The 25,538-nt window shown below is 42.2% G+C and overlaps 1 protein-coding gene and 1 long non-coding RNA gene across 8 annotated transcripts in view; one reads left to right on the forward strand and one right to left on the reverse strand.

Moving 5' to 3' along the window:
- LOC309704004 overlaps positions 1 to 15,147 on the forward strand; it is a 178,536-nt gene extending 163,389 nt beyond the window's left edge. For 2 of the 3 annotated variants that reach the window (XR_014276106.1, XR_014276107.1), the window contains one exon: positions 14,886 to 15,147. This is a non-coding gene — a long non-coding RNA (uncharacterized lncRNA). Of the gene's footprint in view, positions 1 to 9,226; positions 10,139 to 14,885 lie in introns of those variants that run through there. The other variant, XR_014276108.1, reaches the window with a different exon arrangement.
- A 420-nt stretch (positions 15,148 to 15,567) lies between these two features.
- The window catches only part of LOC309708453 (A-kinase anchoring protein 13), a 121,772-nt gene continuing 111,801 nt past the window's right edge, over positions 15,568 to 25,538 (reverse strand). For 4 of the 5 annotated variants that reach the window (XM_082536507.1, XM_082536508.1, XM_082536504.1 and 1 more), the window contains 5 exons: positions 23,836 to 23,886; positions 23,373 to 23,645; positions 21,673 to 21,852; positions 20,935 to 21,232; positions 15,568 to 18,291 (listed from right to left, as the gene is read on the reverse strand). In XM_082536507.1, the coding sequence (XP_082392633.1) occupies positions 18,239 to 18,291; positions 20,935 to 21,232; positions 21,673 to 21,852; positions 23,373 to 23,645; positions 23,836 to 23,886 (855 nt within the window). In that variant the 3' untranslated portion in view covers positions 15,568 to 18,238. The remainder of the gene's footprint in view (positions 18,292 to 20,934; positions 21,233 to 21,672; positions 21,853 to 23,372; positions 23,646 to 23,835; positions 23,887 to 25,538) is intronic. The other variant, XM_082536506.1, reaches the window with a different exon arrangement.

Here is a 25,538-nt window from a genome sequence, read left to right on the forward strand (position 1 = left end):
TAACACATGGAGCCAATTTGTCAGAGCAATCACAGAAAGACATTTCCATATAGACACTATAACTATGGCATTATACACACACTGTGTTTTTACAATGACCGTCTCAATGACATGACCTCTGACCCTTGACTGCTGAACTGTAATCTATATTCCAGTTTGTTATAGAATTCTGGACAGCTATACTTCTTCACAATCAAACCTTTAACATGAACCAGAAGTGTTGTCCCCTGATGGCTGTTGGAAGACTACAGATGAATAGAGCTAATACACTCAACAAAAATATAAACGCAACACCTTTGTTACTGCTCCCATTCCCCATGGGATGGACGTAGAGACCTAAAATTCATTCCAGATACACAATATAACCATCCCTCCCAAACAGTGGTCACAAATCAGTCCAAATGTGTGGTAGTGGGCACATCTGCTATATTGAGATAATCCATCCCACCTCACAGGTGTGCCACATCAGGATGCTGATCTGACATCATGAGTAGTGCACAGGTGTACCTCAGACTGCCCACAACAAAAGGCCACCCTGGAATGTGCAGTTTTGTCTCACAGCAAAATGCCACAGATGCCACAAGCAATGAGGGAGCGTGCAATTGGCATGCTGACAGCAGGAATGTCAACCAGATCTGTCGCCCGTGCATTGAATGTTCATTTCTCAACCATAAGCCGTCTCCACAGGCGTTCCAGAGAATATGGCAGCACATCCAACCGGCCTCACAACCGCAGACCTCGTGTAACCACACCAGCCCAGGACCTCCACATCCAGCAGGTTCACCTCCAAGATCGTCTGAGACCAGCCACCCAGACAGCTGCTGGAACAATTGGTTTGCACAACCAAACAATTTCTGCACAAACTGTCAGAAACCGTCTCAGGGACGCTCAACTGCATGCCCGTCGTCCTCATCGGGGTCTTGACCTGACTCCAGCTCTTTGCCGTAACAGACTTGTGTGGGCAAATGCTCACATTCGATGGCGTCTGGCATGTTGGAGAGGTGTGCGCTTCACGGATGAATCATGGTTCACATTGTTCAGGGCAGATGGCAGCTGAGAATGTCCCAGTTCTTGCATGGCCAGCATACTCACCGGACATGTCACCCATTGAGCATGTTCGGGATGTGCTTGACCGGCGTATACGACAGCGTGTACCAGTTCCCACGAATATCCAACAACCTCGCACAGCCATTGAAGTGGAGTGGACCAACATTCCACAGGCCACAATTGACAATCTGATAGACTCCATGCGACGATGTGTTGCACTGCATGAGGCAAATGGTGGTCACACCAGATACTGACCGGTTCTGGGTCCCCAGACCCCCAATAGCGCAAAAAACTGCACATTCCAGGGTGGCCTTTTGTTGTGGGCAGTCTGAGGTACACCTGTGCACTACTCATGATGTCAGATCAGCATCCTGATGTGGCACACCTGTGAGGTGGGATGGATTATCTCAATATAGCAGATGTGCCCACTACCACACATTTGGACTGATTTGTGACCACTGTTTGGGAGGGATGGTTATATTGTGTATCTGGAATGAATTTTAGGTCTCTACGTCCATCCCATGGGGAATGGGAGCAGTAACAAAGGTGTTGCGTTTATATTTTTGTTGAGTGTAAAAAGCTGGAGAGGCCCAGAATGGCAAGTTAATAGTTTTGAAGGGCTGTGTCCGTTCAGAGAACAAGAGAAAAGGCACTGCGGCATGTTAACATGGTCCCAAGCATGGCAGGAACAAGATTATTATGTCAGTAGTTAACAGGTGAATTGTTTAAAAGCAAAGTTTTTAATTTAACTGTTTGCATCTACTTGACTTGACATGAGAACCACACTGGTTTAGAGGCTTTACAGCAGCTGCTTGACCTGTTGAACAGTCTAAATTTTGCTTTAGACTCATGTCAAAGGGTTCATTTCCAGCTCCATAATTTTTATTCTTTTTCATTCTGAACTTTACTGGCGTTGCTTCACTTAATTCAGATTTAAACGAATCTTTATGTATTAAACTGTGCCTTGTTGCAGCTTATCAGTGCAGCCACTGTCTGAAACCAGCTGTTTTAGCTGTATGCCTGGGATGACCGTATTAGCACATCTACTCTCTTTGACATCATCCAGATTCAAGATTAGAAAAACTGTGTGAAACAGGGTGTTTAGATCACTCTGAAGCCTGAGCTTTTGTCTAACAGAGATTAGCATGCACTGACCTCATTATTTCACACTTTAACATGAGCAGCCAACACTGTAACAGCATGCAATAACAGTTCTCCTTAAAAGAAGAACTATCATTGTGATATCAGCAATTTTAGTCTCTTCCTTTGAGCTAAAACTAGACAGTGAAGTCTATTTTAAATAACTAGTGAGTGAGCCCAGCCACACTGACGTGAGGGCGTAGATGTGTTCGTGTTAGGTGAGCACTAAAAGCCGAATGGAGACGAGATCAGATCAGGGAACGCAGCTCTGCCACAGACGGCCACAGTTTGAAAATGTTAACCGAGTTTATTGAACAGAGTCAGACTGTTGTATTGCTGCAGAGTAAAGTCGTGTGTGTGTGCCTGTGTGGACAGTGTAACCATAGTAACTGCCTGGACAAAACAGAGGTGGTGACAGCTGCAATCTCAGACTGCTAGAATGAAATATCTGTGGTTGTTGTATTTTAAACAAAACTAAGGCTGTATCGTGACTAAAGACTTCAGAGTCTGTGTGATATTTTTCTGTATCAGACATGTTTTCAAAACCCTACACAGAAGTTAAAAGGCAGAAAAAGTTGGAAGGGGTTTTGGAACATAATGAAGATCTAAGGAAGAGAACTCACTTCTGCCCTTTGAAAGGCTGGCTGACATTTCCTCCACCTTGCCAATCAGATCAGCACAAATGTCCTGGGGAAGAGGCCTCTGCACGTTGTCATCTTTAGTTTGAAGGATGCGACCCCTAGCAGAAAGCTTTATTAAAAAGTTTGATCAGGAAGTTTGTCTTTACTTCCTGAAGGTGAAGTTAATGGGGGTGCTGGAGCTGTTTATTATATTGCTGTAAATAGTACAAGAGAAACTATGGTAAGGTGTATGAAAGGTTGTTTTGTTTTTAGGTGCACTTACTCAAAATATGAATATAGCACAGGGCGTTTAACTGAGCCCACAGAAATATACTACTCTTATCTTAATCATTAGTTATTACTTGTTTTACAACTGATAATTTTTAATATACAGTATAAATAGGATAATAAATTATGCTATATTAATATTAATTAAGCTAACCAGGCAAAGACAAAGTAATGAAAATGTAGCCGATGCTAAAACATGACATTTTGTACTTAAAGCACGTTCGTTTGTATATTTGCATCATCTGTTGCAACACAGAGCAGCACACACAGTAATAAAGTACTTTTTCCATTTTGGTAGTATTAGTATTTAGTATTTTACTTTTTATTAATGACACGCGGGGCACTCGAGATAATTCTAAATATGTAGGAGCAGATGATGCAAAGACAGACAGCGTTATCAAAATGCTGTTTTATTTTTGCAAACGTATACATTCACCAGCTACTTTATTAAGTGTACCCGTCTAATATCGGATCAAACCCCCTTTCCCCTTTAGAACTGCCTCCTTTCTACATCGCATAGCTTCGACAAGCTGCTAGACACGTTCCTCTGAGACTTTGGACCGCATCGACATACTAGCATCACACCTCAGATTGCATTGCACGTTTGTCAGCTGCACGTCCATGATGTGAATCTCCTTTTCCACCACATCCCAAAGGGACTCTCTTGGATTGAGATCTGGTGACTGGGGAGGTTATTTGAGTATCGTGAAATCAGTTTGAAATGACCTAAGTTTGTGATCGGGTGTATTGTCGTGCTGGAAAAAGAAGATGGGTACACTGTGGTCCTAAAGGGATGAACACGATGATCACTACTAACACTCCAGTAGACTGTGACATTTAAATGATGCTCAATTAGTGCTAAGGGACCCAAAATGTGCCAGGAAAATGTCCCCCACACCATTGATAGAAAGCAGGGTGGATGTTTGCTTTCATGTTACTCCAAACTGTGACCATCCATCCATCCATCCATCTTCATCCTCTTTATCCGAGACCGGGTCGCGGGGGCAGCAGCCTAAGCAAAGAGGCCCAGACCTCCCTCTCCCCAGCCACCTCCTCCAGCTTATCCGGGGGAACACCAAGGCGTTCCCAGCCGAGAGATATAATCTCTCCAGCGTGTCCTGGGTCTGCCCCGGGGCCTCCTCCCGGTGGGACATGCCTGGAACACCCCACCCAGGAGGCGCCCAGGGGGCATCCTTGTCAGATGCCCGAACCACCTCAGCTGGCTCCTTTCCTCCAGCTGGCACACCCTCACTACCTAAACGCATAGTGAGGGTGTGCTGGGAACGTCTAGCAGAGGCCCCAGTCCGCGAGATCTTCAACGCACACCTCCGGCAGAGCTTCAACAGCATTCCGAGGGAGACTGGGGACATTGAGTCCGAATGGACCATGTTCAGCATCTCCATTGCCGAAGCTGCTGCATTGAGCTGCGGCCGCAAGGTGGTTGGTGCCTGCCGTGGTGGTAATCCCCGAACCAAATCGTGGACTCCAGAGGTGAAGGGAGCCACCAGGCTGAAGAAGGAGTCCTATTGGGCTTGGTTAGCCTGTGGGACTCCGAAGGCAGCCGACAGGTATCGACAGGCCAAGCGGAATGCGGCTCGGGCAGTGGCTGAAGCAAAAACTCGGGTGTGGGAGGAGTTCGGAGAGGCCATGGAAAAAGACTTTCAGACTGCCTCGAAGAGATTCTGGCAAACCGTCAGGTGTCTCAGGAGGGGAAAGCGGTGCTCTACCTGCACTGTGTATAGTGCTGGCGGAGCGCTGCTGACGTTGACTGAGAAAATTGTCAGGCGGTGAAAGGAATACTTCGAGGACCTCCTTAATCCCACTGACACGTCTTCCGAGGAGGAAGCAGAGTCTGGGGATGAGGGGAATGACCCGCCAATTTCCGGGGGCGAGGTCACTGAGGCAGTTAAACAACTCCTTTGGTGGCAGAGCCCCTGGTGTTGATGAGGTCTGCCCCGAGTTCCTGAAGGCTCTGGACGTTGTAGGGCTGTCCTGGTTGACACGCCTCTGCAATGTTGCGTGGAGATCAGGGGCAGTACCTGTGGACTGGCAGACCAAACTGTGACCCTGCCATCCAAATGTTTCAGCAGACCAGACAACATTTGTCCAATCACCTATTGTCCAACTTTGGTAAGATTGTGCAAATTGTAGGCTCAGTTTCCTGTTTTTAGCTTATAGGAGCATCAACAGGTATGGTCTTTGCTGCTGTAGCCCATCTGCTTTAAGGTTCAGTATGTTGTGCATTCAGAGATCCTCCTCTACTCCCTCTCCCCTCCCCTTCACCTCAGCTTGAAGCAGTCGGACATCAACAAGGTATTTTCACTCAGAGAACTGCAGCTCACTGGATATTTTCTATTTTTTGGATCATTCACTGTGTACTCTAGAAATGTGTAGAAAAATCACAGCAGATCAGCAATTTCTGAAATTCTCAGAGCAATGCATGGTTGTTGGTGTCCGTCTGGCACCAACAACCATGCTTGTACCATGCAGGCTATTGTGCTAGTAAATGGTGATTGGTCTGTTAAGGATTTAGAACAGGTGATCCTACTTCATTGGCTCATCCATCCATCCATCCTGTTCAGGGTTGTGGAGGGACTGGAGCTTATATATTATATTTTTGGACTATACTTTATTTAGTCATTCTGATTAATCTCACGAGCATCCCTGTATGAAGTAGAAGGTTCCTAGATGAGATATAGTGCATCACTCAGAATTTATGTTTCAAAATATTTCTGCACCTTACGTTCACCACCCAATATTCAGATACAATTTCACCACTGCTGTACATCAATACTGCCTTGACAAAGGACATACAGCAGAACATAATGTATGCATTTATGTCTGGGTAAAAACAAAAACAGCAGCAAAAGGTTCATTTTCTGCCTCCGTCCAGACTTTCTTTGGCTGTTGCAGCCTGTGGGGAGTCGAGGTGACACAGGCAAACATGTTGATCACAGCTCAATAAGCAGCACCGAGGTCATCAAGAGCTTCTTTAAATGAGATGGGCTAACTGTTACCTCGGCAACAGGCTAGACCAATGCACAAACAGAGCATCCCCAGACAATATGAACGTGCACATGTCCGTATGCCGGCACATTTTCATGTGTCCATGTGTGGCTTTGAGACGCGTGTTTAGCAAAAGAGTGTTTGCTCAATGTCTAGAGGTGCGTGTGTGTGTGTGTGCCTGTGTGTGTGCATGTATGGGTGTCTGTGTGTGTTTTATTTTACCATTTTAGACCTCAGACTGCAGAATCATAGGTAGTTGTTTTGTCCTTTCTATTTTACAAAAAGGAGAAAATTGCTCTGCATTGCAGTCCATATAGTCCCAAGATCATTACTGATAATGGCAGCCTGTTTATAACAGTGAACATGTGATTTACTGAAGCAGAATGCCATGTGAAATCTTAAAAGTCATTAAAAAGATTTACAGGAGCTGACAGAGACGCTGAAGTCCTGTTTGGCTTACTATGACTAGTAAAAACTATAAGAGGCTCAGCCACCATTCATTGACAACACTGTTTTATAGAAAATCTGAACCATTATATTCACCACATTTGTTGTGTCGGTTAATTCAGTTCATTTTGATTCATAGAGCGATAATTCTCAACAACAGTTGCCCCAAGACATGTTATATTGCAAGAAAAATACACTAAAATTTAAGAGAGAAAATCTCAACGAGGTGGTAGCAAAGTGGGAAAGAAGAATTCTCTTATAAGAGAAAGACAGGAAGACATCTCTGGCAGAGCCAGGCACAGGGAGGGGCAACCATCTGCCACAACCAGTTCAAAAGAGAAGAGGGAAAAGGATGAGCGTAGAGAAAGTCAGAGATGGCATCTTTGGAAAAGGTCAACAGTACCAAAGCAAGTTTAAAATGGAGCAGGTACCCAAATCGACATATGGAAATATATAATTGAAGCCCTGCTCTGTTGAAGGTGTCCAATGATATGCAATATTTCAGTCTGCTGGTTCCTGCTCCATTTTAGTCCTGCTTGATCTCAGTGCTGTTTTTGATACTGTCAGCCTTGTTTTTGACATGTCTGCAGGGTGAAGGCGGCTAGTAGCAGAACTAGTTTTAAATTGATTTTCCTCTTCTTTGAGTGATTGAAACTTCTCTGTCAGAAAGGGAAATGGTTGCTGGGGCATCCCAAGGATCTATTTTAAGTCCTCTTCTTTTTTAACAGTACATGTTAGCCTTTGGCTCCGTCTTTCCGAACCACAATATTCAGAATTGCTGAATGGCGATGGTGGCGCTGACAAAAAGACAGGAGGTTGAGCTGGAGGTGGCAGAGTTGAAGATGTTATGATTATCAGTGGAAGTGACAGTAGCTATATTGAGCAAATATGGAGCTGCCAGGCAGAAGGAAAATAGGAAGACCACAGAGAAGATTCATGGATGTAGTAAGGGAGGACATGTGGAAGCTGGTGTGACAGAAGAGAATGCTCAACGTAGGGGGAGATGGAGTAATGCTGCAGGTTGAACATATCCGGTCGTTAAGTCTGACGTCACTAGCCGTGTCTGGGCCTAAACTCTGCTGCAGGTCCATATATCAAACGATCACTATGGCATTACTGAGAGTTGAAAAACTGTCTAAAGTCTTTCATCTTTAATAAAATGATCAGCGTTCTGCTCTACCAGGTGTAACAATTGAGTTTAACATCCAGGCATCCATGAAAACGGAGTTTATGACATTTAACGGAGTTAGAATTTAGCAGGGAGTTAGCTCGCTAGCTTCTATCTAAATACAATATAGCATGTCCTGACTGCGGGGTTTTGGAAACAAATTAAAACGTACAGCTCTGTTATCACTTCCAACATAAATGAAGACAGAAAACTAAACAGCAGTGACGTTTGTAGGGTTACTGAAGTTTGGCTAGCTGGTATATAATGATGTGCTACGTGACCGCTAGCGACACAGCTATGTTAGCATAATATAAGCGGTATATTAAGATTAGCGGTAATAAAAGCCGAGGGAGGTCAACAGTGATCACTGACTGTTTTAGGAGCTTTTTGAGTTTAAATAGAAGAAAATACAAAACATTAAACATGTTAACAACACAAAAGCCATATTAAACGCAGACTACTTTAGGCCCGGAAGTAGGATTCGTCACGTCATCACTTAACGACCGGATAGACATAAAAAAGATAACAGATATAGCACCTGGGTCTGAAAAGCAAAGCAAATTGGAAGTGCTGTAAAACTTGTACTTTTTAATGGCCAAACTGGGAGCCAACCCTCAGCTGAGGTCATGTTAAAGTGAATAGAACATGAAGTTAATTTTGTAAATTACGGTCATTATTAGAGTCAGAAAGAAGGATTATCCAGCGTCTGCTCCGCTTGAGTAAATGACAGTCAGTTGCACGTCTTTGTCACTTGCTCCCTGCATCCAGCTTTAAAACACCACGAGTGTAATGGCAAAAATACCCTCTTATTAGGTTTCATAATGGGACTTTACTGACCAAGAGGTAACATCACAGTGGCTCCATCCATCTTTCATACTGTCTAGGGTTGTCAGCAAATGAGCCAGCTAACAAAATGCATCCGCACAAAGAAAAACACTGCTCCTTCTAAGGGGTTTCTGGATGTGCTAATATTTCAGTGCCATCCTTGAAAGGGGTTGAACTGTAGCAAAACCCCATCTGCATGACTGATGGTGAATGGCAGTAATAGCTAAATGTTTATTTTCATTAGCCAGATAAAAACCTTTGTCTTAGTCCTGTTTTCTCATGAATGAGAGCAAAAAACATGTAAACATAGTAATTGGGAACTTGGAAGGTCACAGCTGTGCACAAAGGATATTTGTATATATGTGGCCAACTCTGCTCTTCACAGAACTGCTGTGAGACTGGCTAAAAATGCCAGGATATCGCCTACTAAATCATTGCAGTGAATTAGATAAAGTTATTAACATAATGGTTTTCTAGTGTGAACAGCTTGTGAGCTTTACATTGTGCTATAGTGATGGTGCTTCTTGAAGTACACTGCCAGCTGGTTTTTGACTACAGTGTGGTCCTTAAGTGTGGTGGCAGCTTCCTGCACACTGTTTGAGCCTTCCAGCCATTGGAAAGTGTGTGTAATCAGTGTGTGTGTGTGTGTGTGTGTGTGTGTGTGTGTGTGTGTGTGTGTGTGCAGGGTCATTGAGGAGTAATAGGATTGCTCGGCCCCGCTCCTTCTCTGGACACCCTGGCAAAGACAGGCCTCCTAAATCATCCTCACATCTCTGAGCAAGATGGAGGACCTGGCATAGGCTCTCCCCGCCCTGTATCCCCGCTGCAGCCGTAACTACTCACCCCGCTGTGGTGCTGTGATTTTCCTGCAACCTGCAGGAAGACTGGAATAATATCTACTCAGCATTCTGTAAATATCCGCTGGGAGAAAGTACTCCTGTTCATCGCAGCTGTGCCACATTTAGTGTTTAGGGGCTCGGCTGCTCATCCTAAACTTCTGCTGTTTGTTATTGAACTTTTCATCCTATGACTCCTAAGAAGGATGCGACACGTTAGGTGAAGGAGCCTACTCAGCTGCTGTAATTTATTATTCATGTTCTGTACGCGCTTTCTCCTGTTCAGGGTCGTAAAGAGGCTGAAGCCATTTAAACCTGATGTCTGCATATGACAGCTTTTGCTGGTAAAAAGAAAAAGAAAAAAACGCTTTGAGACAATGAGGACTTGTTTCAAGGTACTTCTTTTAAATTCAAGACATTAAGGTAGTTCAGTCAAGTGGCACAGAAAGTCAAAGTTGCCCTTTTTTCTTCTTTCTTATGTGTTTAGTCCCAAATGGGAAGCAGTATTGGCCCAGAACATAAAAGCAGTGGTTGGGTCTTTATGTATTTTTGATGAAAACAAATGCAGAGGTCCGCAGACACCAAAGTGTCACCAAAGATTTCTTTTAAAAAAAGAGCAGATTACAGATTATTGTAGTCCATCCTTACTAGACCAGATAAGACATGCAGCATAATGTGAGCATGACGAGTAAAAACCAATCAGGTCAAGTGAGATATCGTGTGAATGGCACAGATGGACAGCATGAAAATATAATGCCTCTGGCCACGGCTGTCGCCAGCAGGGACAGTGTGCCACTCAGCCTCGCCCACAGTTTTCCCAGCAGTTACTTGCTTATTGTAACAAGAAAAAAAAATCCACAGCAGCCCCAGAAGGATTATCCACGTAGATCTCCATTTCAAAAGAGATGTTTGTAAAACTAATGTGACAGGAAGCTTCCAGCTGGAAATAAGGCCATTTTGACACACTGCCTGTTATTAATTTCAACCCATGAAAGTTCCTCCTCGACAGTGTCGATGTTATGGACGGGCTCTGGGGGCCCAGGAGCATCCTAAAGGTCACTATGCCCCATCAGCTGAATTCTAATGATGTGTTTTTGGAACTGTAAGTAAAACTCTGCTGTATTTTTGGTAATGAGAGGTTAACCATCCACATTCCTGATAAGATTTTGCAGTAACAAACAAAGTTTATTACTGGTTAATGTAACTTGTTGCATCTGCAGCAAGATGGTGGCATGACCGAGCAGGACTTTGGAGCACATGGGGGGATGCAAGTAAAACTTTGCAAAGTACCCCTCATGTCTCTTTGGAACTAAAAGGAGGTGATTCATCAGCTTGTGAGGCTAGTTTTAAAACTAGCTGATCTCACTTGATTTCACTCCAAAATTGCTAAACAAATGGAAATGCGCTGAGGGTGTTCAGAATTTAAAGTCAGTGACCCAAACGTCCCAGTGTGTGGTGAGTTCATTAATCTACTTCTGCAGTCGGAGAAAATGTCTCTCCTGCTTTTTTACACTATACTTTACACTTTCTTAACATTTGTAACTGTGGCGAGATTTTCATTTTAGTGTGCTAAATGTGTGCAGGCTCATGATGTGGCTTAAGGTAGGTTTTTATTCTTGAATTTGTCGTGTAGCCTGTAAAAGTTTCCCCTCTGATTTGTGGACACGGCTTGTGTGATTGCACGTAGGCGACAGTATGAATGCAGTTGTTAAATGGGATGCTAACTCACCCTTGGAATAAAACTGTCAACTGTTCCTTTATCACAACAAAATGCTAAACAGCATCCACCTTTAAATCACCTAGAAAGTGGCCACCGAGAAAGTGCTCTCAGCAATGAATAACTTGAAGCCTTAATAGAATTTAATTCAATTCCATTCAGTTTTATTTATACCGCATTCACAACAATAGTCACCTCAAGGCGCTTTACATTGTAAGGTAGACCCTACAATAATACATAGAGAAAAACCCAACAATCATATGACCCCCTATGAGCAATCACTTTGGCGACAGTGGGAAGGAAAAACTCCCTTTTAACAGGAAGAAACCTCCAGCAGAACCAGGCTCAGAGAGGGGCGGGGCCATCTGATGTGACCATTTGGGGTGAGGGGAGTAAGACTAGATAAAAGACATACAAAAGAGCCAGAGATTAATAACAAGTAATGATTCAATCTAAACAGGATTCAAACACAAATATATTTTCAGTGCTTGATGATAGGTGATTAGGTTTTGGGACTTTTTTGTGTGTTTTTTTTCCACATCCACAGGTTGATTATACAGTGCACAGATCAGCGTCTCCTAAATTTTGATGCTGAACCCGTCTGGATATTTTCTTAATGTGACTTGATTGGCCGATGCCTGTGTTGGCTTGAAATGTAACTTTTTAGTGCAAATAACCAGAAAAAAAGTCTTGCAGTGGATCCACAATTCAGTCCGGTAACATGTGACATCACTGCATGTAAAGTGAGTACGAAGAGCACTGACGGCTAATCCTGTCTAAGAGGAACGTCTGGAGCTTCTGGATTGGGTTAATTTGAAAATGTCAGAGATTACAGCACGTTTATTGCCCCGAATGGCTAAAATTGGTTCCTGCAGGTTTGTGGTTTTATATTGTGGTATTTCTCCTTTGACTCATGAAGGAAATATGAGTACGTCTTCCACTCCTGAAGATCTGCTGGTGATGGTCTTATTAGTGTTTCTGAGTTCTATTTTCTACTGACCAAAGGCCAAGTGAGTGGAACGAGCTGCAGAGAGATTATTTCTCAGTGAAAGTGAAGCCTTTTGCTGTAACACATCAGTCTATTGGAAAGTGGTGATGCTTCGATAAAGTTGGCCGTTCTAGTTCAGCTCAATTCAAAGCCGCTTTCAAACTATCAATTAGACAGATTTAGACAGTTATCATGTGACGGTAATTAGCTCAACAATGCCAAATTTATCTTATCAGCAGCAGATAATTAATAAATCTGAGAATGTACCATGAAGTTTATCGTTAGTCACTCAAGCCTCACAGAGTTATCAGCATGAGCAGCACGGCTGTTCTCCTCTTCTTCTAAGCTATGATGAAATTTTTAATTTGGAATATTTACATATTCATGCTTTTATTTCCCCTCTTTCCCTCTCTGCCTCCCAGCTTCCACTTTTCACTCGAGGCTGTGTGGTTTTCTGTCACTGCACGTCACAGGCAGACTTGCTGTTTGCTGCTCCAAACAGAGATAGGTGAACTTTTACAGGGGTTTGGACCAAGAAACAGAATTTGCACTGCACCTTATCAGGCTACCAACACGGCTGAGTCTTATCAGCTGGTATTTTGTCTCTGGAGCTTATATGTGGAATGAGCAAAATGGGGAAATATTTAGAAAGATCCCATGGTGATGAACTGGGCATAGCATACAAGATCCTACAGTTAAGGGGGAAAAAAGCCTCCGCAGTCGAGGTTTCCAGAGGCAAAACACCGCCGAGCATGGAGAGATTAAAGCAGCTGGCTCTTTATTTATCAGGAGAAACGAGTGCTGCCGTGTGCCACCACTGCTGTCAATCCATCAAGATCTCTGTCAGCATTTTCCTCTGGTGGTGTTCAAACTGCAGCACGACAACAGGAAACAGGAAATCAAAGCATTAGCACAATTTAGTGATAGCAATTTAATTGCCTCTGGAACAAAAATTGGATTAATGAGAATGATTTTTTTTTTCATTATTGTGATAAAGCTTCCAAAACAAAACAGACACAGTTGCTGCAGTCAGGACCAGAATACTGATCAGGATAAAGGGGAGAGAAAGAATCCCAGTTAAAAACTGTACTCATTACCAGCCTGGATTATGTACTGGGCAAAGTGGGCAAAAATCAAGGATGGTCAATTGGATTATAGTTTTATTAACCTGACAGTGTGGGTCTACATGGCAGACTACCCTGTTAATACACATGGTGGTATAAGTACATGTGTTAGTTCTAAAGTCTAATAGAGCTTTCTTATTGGTAGGCAGTGTCCAGATGTGAAACGCTCACACTTATTTATTACGAGATGACACAGCCTGAGGGTTGGAAATGTGCGAACAGCCACCTTCCTAATGGCAGCGGATCCAGTGAGTGTGCTCGGTCGTGCAGGTAGGCCAGAGGTCTTTAGCATGAAGCAAGACGGGGGGCTTAGCATAGTCACCTCAGGTTTGAATCCATGTTTTCAGTGTTATGAAGGTGGCTTAAAGATGAAGCTGTGATACCAATAAGTACCCTATCATACCATAAACATGCACGTTTGCAAGCTTCCCAAAATGATTTTCTGTATCCCTTACGTTGATATAATGTTGATGGTTTTTGCTTTTACAACATCGTTTAATGTAGTTTGATTTAGAACAGGGGTGTCAAACTCCAGTACTTGAGGGCCGGTGTCCTGAAACTTTTCCATGTGTCCCTGTGCCAACATACCCGCATAAAATTAGTAGCAAGAGTATAGAACTTGACTGCCTGCTGAAGTGGCAACCCCTAACCCTACTCACGTAAAATGTGTTTGGAAAAATTTTGTTCTAAAAGTACTTTTATTGCATCGTGTTCATTCACTTATGAGCTGCTGTAACATGAATCAAATTGTCAACTCAGTTCTACAGAGTCTTGCTAATGACTTACTAATTTTATTCAGGTGTGTTGAAACAGAGACTGGAGTTTGAGACAGCAGTGAGTCGAAACCTGAGCACTGTACTTTGAAACAACTTAATTTTTCAAACCTTTCTTCATCACACTTGGTACCCAAACTCAGGTGGGGGTGATGATATCGTCCCCCTGACCTGTCGTCCGGCTCCTTGCCGTAGCATGTGTCGTCAGTCTCTAGCTGTGAGATCAGTTATCAGTTATCAACAACAACAACAACAAGATCCCAGTTGTTGTTGTTGTTGTTGTTTGTGAATGTTGGGTATCGAAAATTCCATTCCATATTCCAATTCCAGTAGGCTTGGTTAGCATGTGTCTAGCCTAGGACCCTTACTGGATACGAACTTGCGACTCCCACTCCGAAGGCGTGTATTACACTTAACAATATAATGTTCTGTTAAATCAAATTAATTTACTTTTGGAAATCCTGCTAAATAATGAAAGTGGTGCATTTTAAATTCTGTGAGTATCGTTCGTTGGTAAAATAATAATTAGAAAAAATGTTGAGGACAAATAAGTCAGCAAATCTAATAAGTTATTGGGGCAGAAACTAATTTGAAAATCTTCCCCCTGAAGGCACAAAAACATACTGTTCTCTCAAGAACTGCAGTGATGTCTTTTTTCTTTTTCTTTTTACAAAAAGATGAGAACTTTCAGAAAGTTGGACATTTTTTTTTTAAACTACAAGTCTTCGTTCTGTATGAAGTCAAAAAGGGAGGACCTTGATATCGTCCTCTCAGACGCCCCACCATTCTGCTGTTCAAACCATCTGTTTCCATTGGGCTCGAACTGTAACATCAGCAGTCTTGTAAGTTCACTACAAGTCACGCTATGTGACACGCATAAACTTTTTTGTTTTCTTTTTCTTGCAGCCTCTTGTAGAATCTGCAGAATGAAGGCAAAGATGCACCACTGTTACTTCTCTGCATTCCCCATGGTTCGATCACAACAACAGCTGGAGGACAAATATACAAGCAAGTATCTGCTGCCAAAATTGAACTAGATTTTTCTTCTTTGCTACATCTAGTTTGATTTATTTATTTATTTTTTAAGTACAGAAACCAGGAGAAACAGTATACAAGATGGGTGTAGTCTCTGGGTCTCCTGGTTTCAAAAACACTTGTAATAGTAAAACAGAAAACCAGACCTCCTCACTCTTGTGACCTCTGTAACCAAGTTTCTGATGATTTTGTCCTCAATCAGTAGTTTCAGGTCATAGTGAATAAAAAGATGAGATCATCTGTAAACGATGTCCATCGCTAGAGTGAGAAAGGAGTCGTTATTCAGGGTGTACTCTGAATACCACCCTTTTAAACAGTAACTGTAACGGAATACAGTTACTCATATTTTGTCTTTTAAATACGTAATGCGGTACATGTATTCCGTTACTCCCCAACACTGGCTGTACATTACATTCCTATTGGTTGATTAGCAGACATCCTATTTTGTCACAATTCTTTCATGTTGGTTACAGTGTATACAAACTGAAGCTTGACCAAGACAGAACAAAAAAAGAATAGCTGTAAAAAAAAAATAACCCACAAATACTCAGGATGTCAATTGTGGTATTTTTTTATTATGAGAGAAATACACCTTGACATTGTTTATCACCTTGTTGGTGAGAATAAAACATAAATAAAACATTCTTACAAAATGCTTCAATAAATCACAAGTCAATTATTTTTTACAAGTAATTTGTATTATACATAAATCATATTTACACATTTGCCCTTTTTTTTCTTCTTTTTTTTTTACATTGCTGAGAACGAAACAACTGTGTACCAGTTGAATAGTACAAACATTTCCTTCCTTTCAAAGCAGAGGTATAAAAGCTCTCCTCTCTCCCGAGAAGACGCTGGGTTCTACTCTAGTGCATTTTATCATTAAGATTTAAGGCTACGCAGGGTTCACCTAATGGACACACTCGTCTCTCGGACAGGCTTATCATCATCACTGGTGAGGGAGTTCATTTTCCCGACTTGTGTCTGCTGATTGTCCCTTACAGAGGTCTGTGGTTCTGCCCAGTCGCTTCCTCCAACCTTTTTATTCCCCCCACATTAAAGCTGCTGCTGACTGGTTACACTGAATAACCAATTACAATCTCTGACAACTTATTTGTTTCTGCAGTCAATTACAAATGCCGTGGGGAAAAATGTCGCAGAGTGTGAGAGCCCACGCTCATCACATTATCTCTGACCTGCTGAGAAAAAAATACATCAATTTCTCACAGCAGGAGTCACAGGGGGAAAAAAACAAAACAAAAAACGAAACAGTTTCATACTTTCTGGTTGTTGCTGTTGTGTGAGGGAGGGAAATTATTTAGTTATAGGTGCAGTGCTCCCTAGTGGTCAAAACACACCTTAAAGCAACACCAAAAGTCTACCCCTCTCCGTTTCTTTGACAGGATTACACCAAAGCCATAAACAAAAGACATGAAGCAACTAATTGGCAGGCCGCATAAGCCTCTTACAAGACACACTATAATAAACCAGCCTGGATGTGAAGTCAAATCCTCAACACAAGACAGCGAGTTAACAAACAAGCACTTAAACGTGAGAAAAAGAGGCAGCAAGGAAGCAGTTCGGCAATGCTGCTCTGCCTTTCATGGGAAGAGGATCCTTTTTAAACGTCTCTTTGTCCTTCCTACCTGTCCCGCAGGTAGTCCTGCCCACAGCGTGAGCTTCGCAGGTCTTAAATATTAAGACGGGTCATCTTTGAAAAACTCCATAAAAGCTCACAGCCCCTTATTTAATCCACTTAAACACTTTAACCGTCTTTGGATCATTTTGCCCTTGATTAAAAAAAAAGAAATCATATTTCCTCGTATCTCACACCGATTAAAAATAAACGTGTTAACATTTTTAGGACAAAGTGCTCAAAAACACTGATGAGTGCTGACTAATCTGAAATGATCAGAGACTCACGAGCTACCTGCTGAGTCGGTTTAGTCACGAAACAACAACAGAACATATTTGTAGCTAATGTCCACTCTCATTCCCTCTAAGCGGTTGCTTTGTCCGTAAATTAACGGCCTCCGTTCCTACGACCAGCAGCTGTGTCGGCGTTCAGATGAAAGATGAGGGCTGCATAAAAGCCCATTGACAGGCAGATGAAACGACAATCGAGCCAATATCCATCCAAGACTCTAAAACACACTAAAGGATATGAATTGAGCCATTAGACAGAGAGAGATAACTCTCAATCCTTTCATTACTGAGCGTCTAAGAAAATACACATCTGAAGAGCTTCACTCCAAATTGGAGATAGCCATAATTCAAATAAATTAAAACCTCATTAAGGAACATGATTGATGGCATGAAGTCATCATTAAGGATTACACAAGTTAGCCAATTCCCTTTTGCTTGCAAACTGGGGACAGACTCGGCGGATCTAATCGCATCTGCTTTTTGAACACTCGACGCGAACGCCGGGCTATGATTCACTGCGACTGAAGCACTGAAACGGCTTTGGACTCTCTCTGATTAAGAAATGTTGCTAGGACCCGTAAGTTCCCCCCCCCCGTGGGTTCAGTCATCAATTAGCTGTCAATTAATATGATTAGGTGTGAGGAGTTTCCAGTGCCACAGGGAGCTCGCTGACATTCACAGTGGCATTTGGATTTGTCTGTGTCTTTGAACGTGTGGTTAAAGTTGCATGGAAAAGGCCCTGCTTCTGTAAATTAACATCACAGCCTGCTGGTGCGGGGCTCTAGGAAAAAAGGCAGCCGTAACACACGAGCCCCTGACAGACTTGGAAGAGCCTGAAAGGCAATTCGCTGTGAAATGCTTTCAGCGTGATACTGAGCTGTCACAGATGTCTGATTTTTCAAAATGAAGAAATTCGAACCATTTATTTGGAAAAGGAAAAGATGAATTTTGGACATAGAATAACGAAAAAGTGCAGAGACAGTCCATCCTTCCCACTTTAGCTACTGAACTGAATCCTAAACGCACACCACAGCAGAGCCTAATATATCCTAATTCCCAACAAACTAAAAGCTGTGGTATTTGATTTTAAAATGTATCTTCTTCCATGTAATGTTAAACAGCTCTATGTTATGACATGGAAAATTAACTAAAAGCCTTTTCAAGGTGATTCAAAAAGCCTGTGTGCGCAGGTGAATGTGTTACTACTTGGCAGCACATTCCACCGTCAGAGTGGTTTGATGGGTTCATGGTAATGATGATGAGGAGGAGGAGGAGGAGGAGGAGGAGAGCCACTTGTCTCAGCAGAAAAAAATCTCTCCATCCAGAGGCGGCTCTGGAAGGGGCTGGGAGTCTGTGAAGAGGAGAACAGGAGTCAGCATCACCCCGAAAACACAGGATTTTGATTTCTGATCAGTTGCCGGTGACGTTTCACCTTATACACATCAGGATTTTGCAACCCACAAATATTCTCTAAATGCCAAAACGAGAACTAAATGCTTCCAAAATGCAACTCATGGCTGAAATTTAGTAACAGCAACATATTTGCAGAAACTCCCAGCTTGTTTTTCTTCAAGGACAATAGGCTTGTCCTCCATTTTCCATTGCTGGAGGCCAAAAGAGAAACCACAGTCTACGAGAGAATCTGAGTTATAAGGCTTTTGTAACATAGTGTCACCAAATTTTGCACAGAAATTGAAATATGAGTTCCAAATAATTCAGAGTTGCCCGTATCACTGCTGCAAGAACACTTGTCTGAATAGTGTCCACACTGCATGAACCCGGGAGGTCAGAGTTCCTGCAACACAGGGTGTGCCTGTGTGCCTCAGGGTGAGTACTGTCCAGCACCAGCAGCCTTTACATTTACAGTGATTAGCCCAGAAGCAGCAACTGGCAAATTTGTGTTGGAACTGAACACAGAGAAAAAGACCAAGAATAAAGTCCAGGCTTTATTAAGCCTTTATGCCTCTAAGCTGTTATGGAAGTAACACAAGTGAAAATGTTTAAAATTCTATAGCATTTCCTCTAATCTTTCTGAGCCATCCAGGAAATTATAGTGGGGAAAATGCAAGAGAAAATGGTGACGCTGAAATGGAATTACACCCAAAGAAGATCTGAAATGGTTTAGTGGACACCCTTTTTGTCACTGATGTTTATTTGCTGCTAATTTAAACATAAACAATTCATTACTCAAGGGTGGTGGTTGTCATCAATGACACCGTAGCTTCTGTTTAAGCTCTTAGTAACACGTACTGAAAACTGTTACTGGTGGAGTTGTATAATGAAGCTGGCCAGTATGGGTTAACTGCATAGTCTAAATTCAACACTATAGTATCTCTTTTTGAACTCTGCTGCCATTAAGAGACCCACAACACACAGCAAACACACTGCTGCAGTCACAGCTGGGTAGGATATTAGCATTCCCCTTTGGGCACTTTAATGCAAACACAAAATAAACTCCTAAAGATATGTTGTTACCAACAGGGAGTCCCAACTGTGTGGCCTTATGCTGGCTCACTGCTCATTTCAGAACCATCAGTTCACATCTACATGTAGTTCATGTGTTTTATAACAAGTGTAGTTCTTCTGTGTCAGACATAAGCTCACTTCTAACAGTGTTCAAGATCCCCCTAAAAATGTAGGACAGTTGAATAATTTACTTTTGTGACTAATTTAATATTGTAACAAATTTAAGCTCCATGTGAGACCTCGTGACAGCCTGAGCAGATCTGAGCATGTGACCAAAATTACACGTCTGCTTCTCACTGAGCTCACAGTTTTTTCAAGTCTGCTTTAAAACAAGATTGGCTTCAGATCATTCTGATCAATTTCATTGTGACAGAACATATCAGGCCAACAGCTGACACAGAAAGTGGTTTAATATGGTGCAATATAGTGTTTACATGCAGGGATGCACAATGTATTTCTAATCACTGATCAGCTCTCTAAAGGTGGATTTTCTTTTTAAGTGTTATTTATTCATTAAGCATTTGCATTTTAAAAAATTCAGAAAGAAGCTGTTCAGATCAGAAGCAGACATTTCTACAAAGAGCAGAAGCATACGTCACCGCATATGTACATCAACATTGTGGACTTGTGCAGGAAAAATGCTCAAATTTTCTTTAATTGGATTAGGAAACGGAATATTTCTCCACTCTGAATCCAATGCAAATGTAACTAATTCTGGACCCGTTTCTTTCTGGCTGAGGTATTTATATGGAGCCTTTTTATTCTGTTTGTAGTTCTAATGCAGTTAGACTAGAAACACCATCATGCATGTAAACTGGGCAGTAGGAAAACAGGAAACTCCCTGTTCATGTTCTTCCAATAGGGGAAAACAAAAGATAAAATCTAGTCTTCGTGTTTGTAATGTATATTCCAACGTTAGCCAGGTGCATATATCAACTCAAGCGGCTCTCTCCTAAAATATCTTCTTTTTAGTTTACATTTTCATTCTGTTTCCTGAGGCAGTGTCATCAAACTGAGCTGTCGTGGTGGGATAGTAACACAAAGATTGAATTTTGCACCAAAAAAAAAGGTAAAACTTTGAAACATTCTCCTTTCATACGTCTAACTCCGACTTGGCTTCAGATTAGATACTTAAGAGCATACATTTAAACAGAATAAACAGTTTGGATTTTGTCTCCAATCATTTCCGTGGTGGTTTCTCTGAAGTGCTGCAGTTTAGCAGAAAAAAATTATTATTTTTTCTACATTAGTCATAAAGAACACTAACTTTTTTGGCTGGTTGTGACAGATGATGCACTGTGGCAGGAAACAAAAAACTACCTTGAAACTTTGCACTAAGCTGTAGACCTGACATATCCTTCCTTCTTCTTCCATTATCCATCCATCCACATGTCTACCAATAATGTCTCCTTTTCAATAATAACTAAACACAGTACATCCTTGACAAAAAGCACTCCACTCCAACCTGCTGACTCACTGTGAAACACTGAACAATTCGACTCGATCCAGCCAGTTTATCATCTTATACCTGCTGACTGTGCGCTCCCCCCTTTGGCCTTTTTCTTCTTCTTCTCCTTCTCCTTCCCATCTTTGCCCTTGTTCTTGGCTAGCTGCAGGAGGCTCTTTGAGATCTGGTTGTTGCCTTCGCTGCCCTTGAGGTTCGTGGAGGATGAGGTAAAGGGATTGAGGCCTTTCCCTTTGGGCTTGGACCGCTGGGGCTGCAGCCTCGGCAGAGAGGAGGAAGAGGAGGAGGAGAACTCCAGCGGGTCCAGCTCCAGAGACTGGGAGCTGCCAGCGAACTCATCAGACGTTGTAGAGGGAGTCCTCTGGAAAGGAAGGAACAAGAGGCGCTTAGGAAGATGAACAGCTGCGGTCTACATCTGTATGTGAATATGCATGAAAGGCTTTTTGCTAAATGATGAGCACGACTGTTTCTAGAAGAGCTCAGTTTTGGAAAATGATCATATTTAGATTTTTTGGAGAAACATAACAGTGCTGTTTGGTTTGCGTTGCAGCGACGCTCGCCAGTTAAAATGTGGCCAAGAGCTTTTTTAAATCCACTTTTAAGAGGACCCAAGTTCAAGCCTCTGCTGTAAGCATCCATAAACATCAACCAGGCTGGAGTGTCATTGAGTGCAAAAAATGAATCCCTCCAGGCTCACACCGTGTTCCCCTGCAGCTGAGGGGCGACAGAAGAGGCGGTTTCCCTGCAGGGATCAGCAGATCGTGTTATCATTATTATGATTTTCAGAGTGTCCCTGCTCACCTCAGCTAGACGCAGGTCCTCCATCTTGTTGAGGTGCCGCTGCATAGCCTCCCTGTCCCTCTCCAGCTTCCTCTGGGCATCTCTCAGTCTCTCCAGGTCCTTCTGGTACTCCTCCTTCTTGTTCTGCAGCTCCTGCTTCTCCTCCTCCAGGTCCTTCTGCCGCTTCAGGATTTCCTCCTCCTGCAGCGGTTGATACAAGTGTAGATTGATTTATTGAACTGACAGACACGTGAGGCGTCACATCGTATGTTTTCAGCTCCTTTCCTTTAGTGGAAACCTGCAATAACTGAGCCTGAATGAATAAAAGCTAATGACTGCCTGATTTAATATTGTGATCACATTCAGTGTCTCAACCTCTCCTTAGTGCACGTTTCCCCATCAGGAAAAAATAAGCTGGAAAAAAAAAACCTGAAGTCTAGACTTTACCAATGCTGACTGAATAATTTATTGTCTCCTCATATATTAAATCAACTTCATAACTCCACAGGTGCTGCTGCCTGCTGTGCATTATGAAGCTGATCACAACTGCATTTAACTTGTTGATTTTAAACGACATTAAGTTGATTGTGGGCTAAGTATTCAAACTTTGGGGACACACTGCAGGGAATCACACGCGCTGGTGATAATGAGTGTGAAATTCATTTAAACAAACAATGACCCACTCGACAGATGCAAGGATATACTGCTCATATCATCCAAGGTGCAGTCACTACCAGTAAACAAACCATAGACTGCTGCTCTTGTTGCTGTTTACACCTGCAGCATATGATCAGCGTACCACCCTGAACTTTAATCCCTAACCCCATCAAAATAAAATTTCTCCAAAGTCAAAGCAATCAGAAAATACTAACATTGTTATTGCAAGTATCACGATTCAGGTGTGTTTTTTCAAAATGTACGATTAGACGTAACCCTGTGGTGGGTTAGAACTCGAGGGTTAATCCAGAAGTTGTGGCTTTTTAAAAGAACGTTAATCATCTCCATGTCTGCTCGAATAGTTCGGGTTTCTTGTACTGTTGTAATGCTCAAACTCTTAAACATTAGTTTCTTTGCAGATCTGGATGACTAAGTGATCACTATTTTGTAATCATTCTGCCATTTGGCAGTAATTTAATATGGAAAACAATGAGAATAAATTGCACAATTGAGCACTCATGTGTCTCATTCACCCACTTTTTTCTACATCTTAAGTTAACATTCAGACAGATGATGAACGTGTCAAATATCCTTGCCCAAGGATGCTTTGGCACACAGACTGGAGCAGCCAGAAATCAAACCACCAACCTACTAGATGGTTTACTTTACCTCCTGAGCCACAGCTGCCCTAATTCACAAACAGAGAGAATGTTTACTACATGTTGTTCAGCCTTTAGTTAGTGCGACGTTTCAGCCAGCCGTGGAGGTGAATCTACTACCACGCCTTTGCAGCCTTGTCAGATGAAATTTGACCCTGCAACTTTTCTTTCAGCGTTTCAAGCTTGTCAGTGAAAGCTATATTTGAAGGCAGTGTACCATCTCTTTAAAGCACCACAGAAGACTTTAATGCCCTGCACAAGTACGCATTGTAATTTATCAGATAAAACACTGCATGAGGTGAAACACTGCAGCATGAAACCATCCTGGGGGGTTACTGTCAGAATTATAGCTGCCCTGAAACTATTAATAATAAACAGGGCTAGTGGAAGATGATGCATAGTTACCTGTGCGTGCACCTGTGCCTCCCTCTCAGCGAGCTGCTTTTCCCTGAGCTCCCACTCCTTCTCTCTTCTCCTCTTCTCCTCAGCATGAGCTGCCTGTTGTCTCTGCAGGGATGCCAACTCCTGCCGCTGCTTCTCCAGGCTGCGCTGCTTCTCCTGTTCGATCAGCGAGCTGGGCCGGGAGGACGGTCGTGATAACGATGTGCAAGAGGACGAGCGCTCACTCAGGGCCTGCCGCTGGTCCTCTATAAAACTGTCCTGCTGGACTACCACTGCCTGTGTTAGACAGAGCCACAGAGATTAGGTTAGACATACCCATCCTGTGGATTGTGGGGTATTCTGCACTGGCTCTGTGTGGATGGAGGTCTTTTTTCTGTTCTTTTCATTGGAAAGCTTCACAGACTTGCATCATGTCAGTTCTGATCTGGAGCGCTGGATGTATTGTCCTGCTTAGAAACCATCATACCTGCAGAGTGCTTAGCAGAAGATGCAGGTTGGAGACACTGTGGAGGACCTGCTGTTGAAAAAGAGAGAGCAGTGAGTATAACCTCAAACCTCCGGCTGTGTTCTTGTTATCCAGGAGAAAAATCCACTTCGGCTGCAAGGACAAAGCTCTTTGATGTTGCCTTACTTACTGCTCCACTTGACATGTTAAAACTCACCATTATTGGTAGCGGTGTTTTATACAATATCAATTTATAACAATATGCTGATTTAACTTTACAGAGATCTGACCTTTCCTGCGCTCAGATATTAGCACAGTAACCTTGTATTTGTCATCCGTGTTTACAAGGACTCAAAACTGATCCAAACCACGTTACTGCGAACTAAACAAAGCAGCTTTCAGAAAGTGACACGTCTGGAGGAAATGTTGTGGTGTCACACAGAATATTTTAATATAATAATAAAAAACTGATTTTACTAAACTTAAAGTTGTTTATAGCTCCACAAACCAAGTATTGCTTTAAAAATCACACTTTGCAGCCACGATAATAAAACCACTGACAGATGAAGTTACAAACGTTGATCTTCTTTGAATCGTTAAGTCTTGCATTATTGTAAATGCTACTTTAATTCACTGACCTACACATCATGACTGACTAAGCACACACATATTATCAAAAGCACACAAACTACCAGGAAAATGTTCCCTGCTTCACTGCAAAAAAATGTCCAGGAATAGCTCAACGAATATGACAAGGAGCCAAAGGCATCAATACACCAGAATAGGACCCATATCTGCAGACAGAGGCATGTACAAAGAGAGGCCATGGAAAGCCTCCTTAACTCGTTTCCCCCTTGGACTTATTCTAACCCTTGTTTTTCTTTGCTAAAGACTGGCTATTCTGACTAAGGAGTAATTTTACTTTTTAAATAAAATACTTTTAGGAAGAAAAATTGAAGAAATAAAATAATTAGAACTACTTTGGGCATATTTTTATGGTTAATGTTTTATTATACTTAAATAAGTTTATGACTTATTCAAATAAAAGGTTCTAAATACCCATTTTGCCATTTTGCAAAACAGCTCAGGGCTGGATATCAGCTTAAAAATTATTCACAGTGATTTTTGCACAGATTTCCGACAATGTATCTCTTCCTGATCAAATGTTCTGATTTCCTGTTGTTCCTACAGTTGAAAATGCTCCCAAAGCTGCAAAAGTCATGTAGCCTAAGCTCTGCACCATTTATGGTTTTATATCGCGTGCAGCGTTAGCAACATGAAACGCAAACAACTTCACCGACCCACTAACATGGTTTTAGACTTTTAGTCTTGTATTAACTGCTTATTGCTCTTTGATGCTGCAAAAATATCATATTTATTAGTTAAGCCTTATTTCTTCCTGTTATTTTACAGCGCTACGCTGCATGAGCTGCTTCTGATTATTGTGCATTTTAATAACAATTTTCACTTAAAACTCTTCCTACTTTTATTAAATGACAGCTTACTTTGCTTGGCACATGCTCACTTTCACTTTGAGCTATTTTGTTATTTATTACTTAGCAGAGCTTTTTACAGAAACAGCAGTAAATCCCTAAATGTGGGCAGCAGGGTCGTTTAGATTAAGTAAAAACAATTTCAAATTTGAATTTCTAAAAAAAAATTTATATGTTGTTATTGATGGAGTATAAAAGTGTTTGATAGGTGGCAAAAGGAAAGCTGTTAGC

The sequence above is a fragment of the Aulonocara stuartgranti genome, assembly GCF_965226115.1.
Source record: "Aulonocara stuartgranti genome assembly, chromosome: 1".
NCBI lineage: Eukaryota > Metazoa > Chordata > Actinopteri > Cichliformes > Cichlidae > Aulonocara > Aulonocara stuartgranti.